This window comes from Silene latifolia, chromosome 2 (assembly GCF_048544455.1).
Source record: "Silene latifolia isolate original U9 population chromosome 2, ASM4854445v1, whole genome shotgun sequence".
Classification (NCBI taxonomy): domain Eukaryota; kingdom Viridiplantae; phylum Streptophyta; class Magnoliopsida; order Caryophyllales; family Caryophyllaceae; genus Silene; species Silene latifolia.
The window spans coordinates 71,232,097-71,244,083 of NC_133527.1; the positions used below are offsets into that span (position 1 = coordinate 71,232,097).

General features: G+C 37.7%; 1 protein-coding gene across 2 annotated transcripts; it reads left to right on the forward strand.

Annotated features, from left to right (window-relative positions):
- The first annotated feature begins 1,124 nt into the window (after nucleotides 1-1,124).
- Nucleotides 1,125-6,267, forward strand: LOC141642800 (uncharacterized). 2 transcript variants are annotated; one of them, XM_074451743.1, is made up of 7 exons: nucleotides 1,125-1,327; nucleotides 1,399-1,552; nucleotides 3,228-3,302; nucleotides 3,550-3,638; nucleotides 4,660-4,744; nucleotides 5,079-5,160; nucleotides 5,930-6,267. In XM_074451743.1, the coding sequence occupies exons 1-7, from the start codon at nucleotides 1,302-1,304 to the stop codon at nucleotides 6,019-6,021; spliced, it is 603 nt and encodes a 200-aa protein (XP_074307844.1). In that variant the 5' UTR covers nucleotides 1,125-1,301; the 3' UTR covers nucleotides 6,022-6,267. The 2 variants fall into 2 exon arrangements, with proteins under 2 accessions (XP_074307844.1, XP_074307842.1); XM_074451741.1 differs by having other exon boundaries at nucleotides 1,129-1,327; nucleotides 3,532-3,638.
- Nucleotides 6,268-11,987: the final 5,720 nt, after the last annotated feature.

The window sequence follows — 11,987 nt, forward strand, 5'->3', positions numbered from 1 at the left end:
TATATGTGCTTGCTTGATTCATTTCAGTTTAAGTAGTTCAAATTGTTAGCCTGGTTTCTTGTGCTTGCTTAGAAACTAAGTTGATAATTATATCCCAATCCTTATCTTCAAATTATAGATAACAGTCTCACAGGTCACCAGTCACCCTCATTCAGACAGTCTGTCTTGTGTGGAATTTTAAAAATACTTCTAGTCATCTAAAAATCCTCACATTTTACCAGTATTAAGTTAAAGCATCCAAAGTTATATTTGTCACCAAATTTCATGATTTTAGGAGTCCATTTGTTATTTTTCCTAAAACTGTAAAGTCCATTGGAATCCCGAGAGCTTGCTATTTGTCAATTCTTGCTAAGTGTCCGAGTTTACACTGCAACATGACTGCGTAGGTCTTAAACTAGTGAATAATGTGCAATGGTTTGATACTTTCATGACTTCTTTTTAACACTCCACATTACACATGTCAACTTAAAGGACCCAAACAAACAAGATACATATGCTTCCCCAACAATTAAAATGACTCAACAATTTTCCGAAAATGCAGAGTCACAACTAGGGGTGTTAACGAGGCGAGCCGAGCCCGAGCTTGGCCTTGCTCAGCTTGTGCTCATAAAGTAAAAATCGAGCTCGAGCCGATCTCAAGCTTACCCGAGCTTGAAACAATTGTGCTCGTGATCAAGCTTGCGAGCTTTAACGCGAGCTCGAGCCAAACTCGAGCTCAACTCAAGCCTCTATATAATTGTGAATTTTCGTTTGTTTTTTTACGATATTTTCAACAAGGCTTGAAGACTTTATATGTACAAATATTGGAAAATCAATGAGACGTTTTTTATATGTGTGATATAAATATATAATCATGACAAAATATTTTTTTTATAAAATGAGTAATATTTATCTAATTACACAAGATCGATCCGCTCACGAGCTTTTCGAGCCGAGCCAACGTTAGCTCGGCTTGACTCGTTAAGCTCTCGAGTCGATCCCGAGCGCAAGCCGAGCTTTAACCGAGCCGAGCTCGAGTTACTCGCGAGCTGTCTCGTCTCATTAACACCCTAGCCACAACATAACGCGCGGTCCAACACCTAGTACGGTAAATTTATAAGGACCCAAACCGATTTAATGAGATCCAAATTGAGCAACCCTCCTCTATCTTCCACAAATTAAGAAACTTGGCGCGCCCAAATCGCAGCAAAATACACTCCAAAACCCTAATTTTAATTGGCGCTCACACAAACAGACACACTCTCCAGTCTCCTCCGTCCATTTCCTCCAAAACCCTAGAAAATTGATCACGAATTTGAAGCATGAAAGCTGTGGATGACGAGACTTGGTAATTTTCTTCATTTCTCCCTTTTTATGCTTCTTTTGTTGTTCTTAAGTTCACTTTTTTTGGGAATGCAGTAAAGTAGTGACGCCGGGAGACGTGATCGGAAAAGCGTCGGAATTAAGTTCGGGTAAAGGGACATATGTTTCTACTGATGCCGGTGGTGTTAAATTGGTCTACGCTGCTCTTACCGGATCGCTTTCTCTCCGGTCTCCTTCTGATTCCGATAAGGTTTGCTTTTATCTTTTCAGTTGATCAATCATTTGAGTTGTTTTATGATAGTGATAAATTAGACCAGTTAGAGGTAGATATTCTAAAGCGATGGGAAGGAAAGGGAGGAAAGATGTTTTCCTTTGTTCGGATAACAAAGTGAAGTGTTAGATTCAGCTTAAGCTTGAGATGGTTTCTTGACTTGAAGGTGGAGTAAAACCGATCATGGGACTCCAACAATCAGCTTAAACTTGAGATGGTTTCTTGACTTGGCAAATTAAAATCTTTCACAAAGGATATGTTTGGAGAGAAAACTCTCCACCTTCCCTCATTTTACCTCTGTTTTGCTAATCATATAGAGGTAATCGGAATAGTGTCAAGCAACCGATCAAGTATTATTACATTGAGCTAGTTTCGTAGCTAAAGAAATTCTAGCCCATTCCTTGCAAGGAAGAAATGAGAATATAGAAGTTTTGTGATGAAAGGAGTTATTTTGCAACGAAATATGAAAATAGAATTTATGTGATGAAAATAGATTTTCAAGCAGAATTATCACATGAGAACGACCAGGTTATTTGAAGATCGAGTCTAATGTATGACACGGATCATGCAACCCTCGGAATTGCTTGTTGTCGTGGGCGTAGCGGAGGCTACACATGCACTATGTCTATGAAGCTTGTTCATGCTTAATGTGTTGATCAGCCTTGCCATTGGGAAAAAATAGGCACCCTTCAATTTAATTTAAACTAATTTGCATTTTCATTCAAATTTGTAATGAAATTTTTGTATCATTTCAAATTGGGAAAAAATGGGCACTCTCAAATTATTCATTCCTCTTGTCATACAAAATTATTAGAGCTATTTTACATGGGAATAACATGATATAGGGGCATATTGTCAGATTTAGGAGTTCACAAGTGGATGATGAGTGGATTTTGGTTGTTGGTTGGCTCTAGTTGATTTTGTAGTGAACTAGTGATGCTTTTATTATTCATCATCCTGTCATACAAAATGATTAGAGCTATCTTATGTAGGAACAACTCGATGAAGGGGCATTTTTTCAGATCCTGTTTTTTTTAGGAAATTCTCTTTCTGTGGGTGTCTTAGGGCATTAACAATAGAGGTTTGTCAAAAGGTTTGTAGGATGATGTGTCAATTATTTTAGAGGTTTTTCTACAAACCCCTCTATTGTTGGGCATGAGTGTTGAGGTTCATGGATGAGAGGGGTTACAATATATTATACAGGTTTGTGGAGAGAGAATGTGAGAGAAGAAATAGTATAGTGGGCCATGTTATGAACCTTGAAGAGGTTTATCTATTGTTGCTATGAGGTTTGTAAATAAATGAGTGTGTATATTATCTTATGTAGCATGAGAACAAGCCTATTGAAGGTTCATCTATTGCTAATGCCCTTAGATTTAATTTATGATGTAGAATGGCATTTGCATTGATGTTGAATGAAGTAAATTAGTCTAATGACATACAGTGTGGTGACTGGTGATAGGAAGATGGTCCTTAGCTCCTTGTGATATTGTAATTATTAGATACCTGAACGTGCCTCCATAATATGTTCTTCTGCTAAACAAATTGGCTGAGATGATATAGTGATACTGAATTTGCTGATGCTTAAGATGGCCACTGGCATATGTTTGATATGATTGTTCTCACACTAACTAGTTCATGATGATTCTTATAGAGGCTCATTGCTGAGGTAACTGGTCACAAAGCGCATGGTGCGGTCCCTGAACCTGACTGTATAGTCCTTTGTCGTGTAAGTTTCTATATAAAAGCTGTCTGCTGCTGAGTTTCTTGAATGATAAGGTTGTTTTCAACGAGTTTTGATACAGAACAAATCTTCTTTTAGTTTCGTTGATGCTTTGTATGTTTGAAATTCCGTTTTGTTTTTCCGCTTAGGGGAGAATTATGTTTTACCTAATTTGATGGATTCATAGTTAGTTTTGCTTGCTTTGTATTCCATGGTAAGATTGAATTGGAACTAGGTATGGCATTTTTGGCAGGTTAAAAAGGTGACACCTAAGATGGCTTCAGCTGATATTTTGTGTGTTGGTGAAAAAGCTATTAAAGAGAAATTTACAGGCATCATAAGGTACCGAAAATGCGTGAAGCTACTTTCTTACAGCATCTGCATTTACTAGGTGTTAATATTCTCCCCACTTCCATGCTTGGTTTATGATTTAAATTTGGAAACTACATTCTTTGCTCACCAGAATGGTTTAAGACATTGAGTGTTGAATTTGGCCAAGTTTAGATAAATTAACGGAAAACTATACACGACTGATCTGCACTCTCTGCCTCTTCACCTGGATATAGTTCTCTCCTCGCAAGAGACATCCTAATTTTACTCAATCGGAGTGCTACAATCTGTATTCTGTGGTTTGCTACCCAATAACTAGGTGGAAGATGATTTTTCACATTTAACAAATTGTCAGCTAACTCTATTGATGTCCGGTTCTGTAACTTCCCTTCTTTCTTCGAATTGTTAGATATCATCTATAAAGACCTCGGGATTTGACTTTTCTTCATGAGGTTATTAGTTTATTATCTTACTCTCTTTTGAAGAAAGGGTAGATGGCCGGTTGTGTAACTTCACTTCTTTCTTCGAATTGTTAGTATCAACTATAAAGACCTCAGGATTTGACTTTTGTCTTTCATGAGGTTATTAGGTTATTATTTTACTCTCTTTCGAAGAATGGGGTTATGGTATTTAACATTAGTATATGCTAAGATCCTCTTAAAAGACCAATAATGTATTTATAACCAATGGAGCAGTTTCTAAAAATCACTAGCGCTTGAATACTTGGATTTGATAAGGAAATTACAAGCTCTGTGTAGTATTTATGATTCTTAAAAGGATACTTACACCTGTTAACTTTTTTCCTTTTTTCGCTTCAAACACACTGGTGGCGAATGACGCAATCATGTTGTTTTTTTCCTCTCTCATCTCTTTCTGTGGGTGGGTGGGGGGGGGGGGGGGTGGGTGTGTTCAATGCCTTAGGTGTAATAGTTTTAGATTTTATGGTTTGTATATGCTATATGTACTTGGTGCAACAACTGAGTACTTGACTATGGGGAGTTACAAACTTACAATGACCCTTGTACCCTGGCAGGCAGCAGAATGTAAGAGAAACCGAGATTGATAAAGTTGATATGTACGCTTCATTCCGAGCGGGTGATATTGTCAAAGCAATGGTTGTATCCTTTCTGTTTTGCTTGTTATTTGTTTCTACTTATAGCAAGATTTTTTTGATTTCTCTTTTAGCTTGGATATCGTATTAACACTGATAACGACAAGAACTTATCCCTTAAAGTATGTTAACTTAAAGTTCAAACATTAACCTCCTAGCCTGCGCGGTACAGTGTAGTCGTTTCTGGTAGATTCCCTTGAGCAAGCCTGAAATTGATGGGCGAATGACTTTGTTGTACCTTGCGGATATTAGTGGTGAATTATTTTTGATAATAGGCGCATATATCACCTATTTCGTACATTCTCGTTTGAGCACAGGTGTATCCTTAACGCATTGCCTAGCGTTCCCTTGGAGATGCAAGGGCTTACTACTTGTCAACAACAAAGAATGAATTGGGCGTTGTATCTGCAGAAAGTTCCGCGGGTGAGTGAATCAGGCTGTGTGCTATCTTTTCGGATGATGTTTTTTTTTTTCCGGTTTTTCCTGCCTCTGGATTTACTTTTCTCTGTACTAGCCTAGTCTTGATTTCTTGCAGCCATAGTTGCTATTTCTGTATGCAGTGTTGGGTTTCGGTCCTATGAACTTCAGATGGAGCTCATGTTCTCAATTTGTTTAAAATTCCTTGTGCATATGTATGCATATTGCAATCTTTATGCTATTTCTTAGGAAGGCTTTGTTGATCCATGCACGTGCACACCGGTCATTCTCTTGAGTTCACTACATATGCGTTTGGACCAAACTCAATAGGAAATGAAAAATATGGAAAGATTATGGCCTACCCTCGTGTGGAAGTGTTTGACGGGTTGTTTCTTACATGAAAGTGGAATGTAGTGAGTCAAACTCAAAAATTGATTTATGAACTCAGTCAATGGGGGAAGTAATGTACACTGTATATATGAACTCTAGTCAATGGAGGAAGTAGACATATATTGTAGCTTGCCCAAGTCCTATTACACTCAGACTTGGCTATAAGTGTTGGATGCATATGCCTGTCGCACATGGCTTCTTTGATGAAATGTTGTGTCTGACAATTTTCTGAAAGTGTTTCAGTAGTGTGTTGACATGCAACCAAAGTTACGTGCGGAGTTAACTTATCTGAAGACATATTGTTTACACGAACTTAAAACTGGATGATAGTCATGTTGCAACTTGTGAAGCCAGAAATTATTAATCCGTAACTTGTGTCTTACAGGTGAGAAAATGGTTCCGATAAGTTGGACGGAGATGCAATGCCCCGTGACTGGCCAAATCGAGCAGAGAAAGGTTGCCAAGGTTGAAAATTGATGAAACATTTTCGTCGTACATGACAAATTCAAGAGAGAATGTTCCAAGGGAATGTTCTCTAGATAGAGATCTACATGTACTGGGTAACAGTCTGGAAATGGGTGAAATTAGCGGTTTTGGTACACACGTTTCTTCATTGCAATTATTTGTAGCGTGTGTAATTATTACTCCGTTTACTGGACCATCGCCATTTGTGTTTAATTTCATTTTAGGATCATTGTGACTTGCGCAGTGCACCCTTGAAAATCATTTTTGCGACAAGTCTTGATTAGTTTTGTGGTAGGAAATATGGTATAGGTTGAGATATCACATCAACTAATTAGGAAATATGATATATTGCAATATATCATATAGAATAAAGGAAGATATTAAGGAATAATTGAAGGTCGAATAATTGAGAAGGTTCTAAAACTAGGTTTATATATGAGTCTATAAATACCAAGTATGTTGTATTTGTAGGGATCATCGGATTATCAATAATACAAACGATATGACACTCCCTCTTCTACAAGAATTTATCATGGTATTAGAGTCTCATGTTCTTATGCTATTGAGGCTTAATAACACGATATAACACGTCCATCGACGAGATTTCGCTTACTCGTACTTTTCATGCTTTTTTAAATAAAAAAATATACTCGTACAATTGTTTGTAGCAATGGATTATATGGATTAGATCCAAGTAGGGGTGAGTGATAATGAGACTAGACAGCTTGCGAGCAACTCGAGGAAGACTCGGTCACCGAGCTCGGGTTCGGCTCAATAACTTAACGAGTCAAGCTGAGCTAACAGTGGCTCGGCTCGACAAGCTCACGAGCGGCTCGAACATGTGTGATAAGATAATATCTTGTTCTTATTTTATAAAAATATTTATTAGGGTAAATGGATAACTTATATCTAACATAACACACATTTTCAAATTTTATACCTAGAATAATTTTCTTTCAAAACTTATATAAAAAATATACATTTCTTTGATACTCAATACCAAATCTCACGAAATGACTAGTTTACCCTAATTACCCATCACCAACCTTTTGAGTTTTTTGCCCACCACACTTGACCCATTTCTACCCCCATTAACTCACTGACACACACATCCTCCCCCACATCCACCACCACCACCACCACTCACCTCATTCCTCGCCGTCACCACCACCGTAATCGGCTGCCACCCAAGTGCCCTCTCGCTGACGTTGAAGCCCCAAATGTCTTCCTGAAAATCCCTCTCGGTGTCACCTCATATCTCATGGAACCCAAACCCTAACCATCACCTTCTACCCAAGAAAACTGTCCCTTGCCACCGAATATCCCTCCCCCCACACTAAAAAACAATAAATCTTAAACTTTTAAGGGTGGTAGGACAATGTGTTTTTTTTATGGTGGTTAATGGTGTTAAGAGTTTTGGGTTGGTGGGTTTTTGGCAAGGTGAAGGCATATCGCGCACCTAACAAAGATAATTATCCTAGGCTTAGATAACAAACAAATGAATGTAGTTAGGGAAGTAGGGGTCGATCTCAGGGAGACGGTGGATGCAAAATGACAAGCTATGAGTAGAATTCTATCAAGGTCGGTCACGGTTTTGGTTTGGTTTCATTAAAGTAAAAACAATGATGAAAAATAAGGTTGTAAACAAATATGAATAAGGATCTAGGGGGAATTGGGTCACACATGAAGATTACTAACGAACTCTCGCACAAATTAGATCGATCTATTATAACATGCTTTGTCTAATTCTAATCCCGACTTTCGCTCTTAGGAAAAGAATAACAATTTAACCAAAGATTGTGATCAAGAATCAAAGGCTAACAATAAGAACAAGCATGAATTATAAACACCAAATTGAAAAAATAGTTCTCTAATTCAACATGTGTAAATAACTAATCAAACATGACTTCCCCTCCCCTAGATCAAGAAACTACTCATACATAATTACGAGTAAACTAATAGCAATAAAATGAATAAACATGAACATGATTAACAATATATGAAATGGAAAATAAGATGAAAATAAACTAGGGAAATAAGGGTTACCAACTTAAAGGGGAACAAGAATAAGAACTTGAAGAATAAGAGCAAAATAAACCCGGAAATCAACTTGAAATAACTTGAACGATTGATGGAAATGATTATAAACTAAATTATTGAACTAGAGTTTTTATGTAAAAATTGGAATGTAAATTATTGGCTGATTACAATGATGGAAAACCTAGCATTATATAGAATAAAGAGGAGGAGACGAAGCGTTTTGACGTTGAGATAGGCCACCCCGGGCACCCGGGGTCACTCACCCCGATCGGGGTCGTAGTGATCTTGCCCTTCTTCGCCAAATTCGTTATTCTAACACAAGCTTAAGCCACCCCATGAGGCCGGAATCATCAACCCCGATAGGGGTCGTAGCTATTTTGGAGCTTAATTCATTTCAAATGCCTAGTACGTTGACCCCAAGGGGTAGGGGTCAAGGCTTGGAGTCGCATGAAATCCTCCTTTCTTCACTAGAACTCCCTTTAGGCTTCATCTCTTCATTCAAGATGCAACCAAACTTCACTCTTTCTTCCTCGGGTTGCATGAATCTTCCCAAAACGCCCTTCCATGGTCAAGGCTCGTCTCGAATAGCCTCGTGATACTTGGTGAATGCCAAATTGATAGGAAAAAACCGTCAAATGCTCCATTTCCTACAAAGATACGATAAAACATTAAGCACCTAGAACACAGAATTAGCTCATAAAATCACTTTATAAAGTGCAAATGTCATGTAAAATCGAGCTAAAAGAGGGATGGAAATCATATATAAATACAACACATCAAACTCCCCCAACCTAAGCCCTTGCTTGTCCCCAAGCAAGTACACAAACCAAGACATGGCGGCGTAGCATGAAAGACTTCATCTAAACTTTTCGGCTCTTGCATGATCTTTTGACATTGGACTCTTGCGGTTCACTCAAGCACACATTCATATGTAAAAGGAGATTTGTATGAATGACACTCTCCTAACTCTGACTCATGAAAATGCGCCCGCAATCTATTATGGTAGTCATTCGAAGACCACAAGTCAAAACAATCAAATGCAAGCATATAAAGAAGCCAAAGGTAAAGAGAAGGTTAAGGGTAATGGGTAAGAAGGGGGAACAAATGAATCATGGAAAGAGGAGCTAAGTCAAGCTATCAACTAACCAAGAAGTGCATGGATGCTCAATCCAAATCCCAAACCCACCCAACATAGGAGGCATGAAGTCAAAAGCAGCAGATTGACTTCTTCTCATGACAAATCACGTGTAAACTTCCCAAAAATAAAGATAAAAAACACAAAAGCTACTTCACAAAACCTCTTCCTCTCTTTTCTTTTCAACAAATTCAATTTCATGCTTCTTTCTTTTTTCATTTCTCAAATTTTCACTTCTTTTCCATCTTTCATTTTCTCTTCTTTTGTCTTTCAATTCTTTTTCTTTTCACATCATTTCTTCTTTTTCAACAACTCACTTTCTTTTCAATTTCAAGAACTAACGGAAATCAGTAATTCTGCCTAACCAAGCTCACAATGACAGAAAATGAACAATATCCCAAATGAGCACCTAACCACCAATGATAAAGCTACTAACTCAACAAGTAGGCAAGTTTTGAATGTAGCTAGATATGAGTCAATGTGTATAAGGGGTGAGAATGGGCAACAAAGTCAAAGTGAATGGCTTCAAATGCTTAGCAAATCATGAATGTAATACTCATAAGAAGTGGAATAAAGACCATACTTGTGCGTTTTGATGTAGCGCACACCACAAGGAGACCTACACACACCTAAGTGAGATCGGTTATAGATGCACCGGTCTAAAGAGGCTCTACCTTTCAATTTTTGTAGGTTGCCAAAGTCAAGATCAAGCCTACTAGGTCCAAATTCCATCCCCCACCCACTATGTCACGACATCCGCATGTATGCAAAATCCCGTCGATAAGTAGGATTCAATAGCTATAAAGCTACAATTGGGATAAGCAAGGAGAGAAAATAGTAAGCACAAGTGGGGTAAGCATCATAAAGTTTCATGAAAAGCAATTTTTCAAATTTTTGATTTTTTTTAAACTATTCTACATGCAAAACTAAAGTACATGCTCTAAGTAAATGCAAATCCCCCCCCCCCCCCCCACACACAAACTAAACATCACATTGTCCTCAATTTGCATACAAGAAACAACCATCAAACCGTAGAAACGGTTTTCAGCACATAATCCAGCAAGGCAACAATATGTTTAATGGGAAAAGGGAGCTATCAACTAAATCCAAAGTAAGGAAAGCTAACTAGCCTCCCGCAAGCTAGTATGTACATAGGGTCTTTCATCCACATCATCATCTTCAAGAAAAGGGCCATCAACCGTAGCCCGACTCATCTCTAGGTGCTTAATCTCCGGATCCCGACGCACCATCAAAAGAACTACCGCTATCTTGGTAGTTAGGAAGATAACCATAAATGCTCCAACCTCTACCATAGCTATCATAGCCACCATAGCCTGCAAAGCTGTAACACCTCCTTCTTACCCGGCCAAGGTAATTGGGAGATGTTACCATCTCCGTTTCCCGAGGCGGTGAATCGGAGATACAATCAAGAAACATTTATTAAATACTTGTTGTACGCGTACCGTACCCAAGATATTTCTATCATCGTAGTTTTATTCTTTGAGCGCAACGAGCTCACATAAGTCACTACAAGAAACTCGTGCATTTGAGACCCTTTTTTCTAGGACAATCCCTAATAAGAGGAAACACATTTTTGGAGCTATAATCATTCTAAAATTTATTTCGACCTATGGAATACTGATGTTTGTCAGTGAAAAGTTTGATCCACGTTTATTAAGAATGTAGCCTATCCATTATAGAACCGAGGTTCTTCGATGTAATTGGGTTAAAAGAAAAGAGCGCTCAAGAATTTTAAATGGTATGGAAAAGCTTAAAATTTGGCATTCAACATCAATAATTGATAGAAGTGGACATGCCCTAATACCTGATGGTCATTTTTTGTGATGTAATCGATCCAAGATTGGAAATGAAGTTTGAATTACATAAAATAATTGTAGTTCATATGTTATAGCTACCGTACAAACTAATTGAACATCTAACCAAAATATGTGAAATTTGTTACACAATTTTGCTACCATCATCCCTAAATCTTTTGCTTCTATCTTGTTCATTGTTTCAATGTCAACTTCATCATCGGAACCCATTCTCCCACCTAGTTTATCATCAAAAACAAATGTCAAGTTAGGTGTTAGATCACAATCATGAAAATATAGGTTTGATGAGGATTATGGGATAATGAAAGAGAAGAGATAATGGGTAAACACCAGGATGATAACCAACAATTACGTTCCCTTTCAAATCAGAATTCAACCTTTTACGACACGTACGGATCCTACACTTCAATTCAAAACTCAAGTCATATACCTTCAATTTTATGATATATCCTTCCTACACTCACATGCAACTCTCATTAATGCTTAGAGTTACGACATTCCTAATGACCGTACAACTTTCTTAGCACAATTCAATTCTCACTCGCCTTAAACACAAACAATCCCACATCCCTAATGACCGTTCAACTTTCTTTAATCAAAGACATAATTCAATTTTTATTCACATCATAAACATAAACATTCTAGTTGCTACAATAGTTTGTTATGCATCCCAATTTCCAAGTTCTTTCTCTTACTAAAAGCAATACGCTCCACTTCCATAACTCACTCTCGAAAGCTTAAGAAATGAAACAATATTTCGGTAAGAATCTGAACATGATTACTACTAAAAGCCTTTAAAAAATAATACGAAGTACTAACACATTATCAGACTAAGGAATTAAGCCCTCAAATAATTGGGAAGTATCCATGTCACCGGCTAGTCACCAAACACCTTTAAGTATCCAGATCCATACATGATGTAGATAGTATATAGCTAACCCAGTTAGATGAAAGTCATATTACAATAA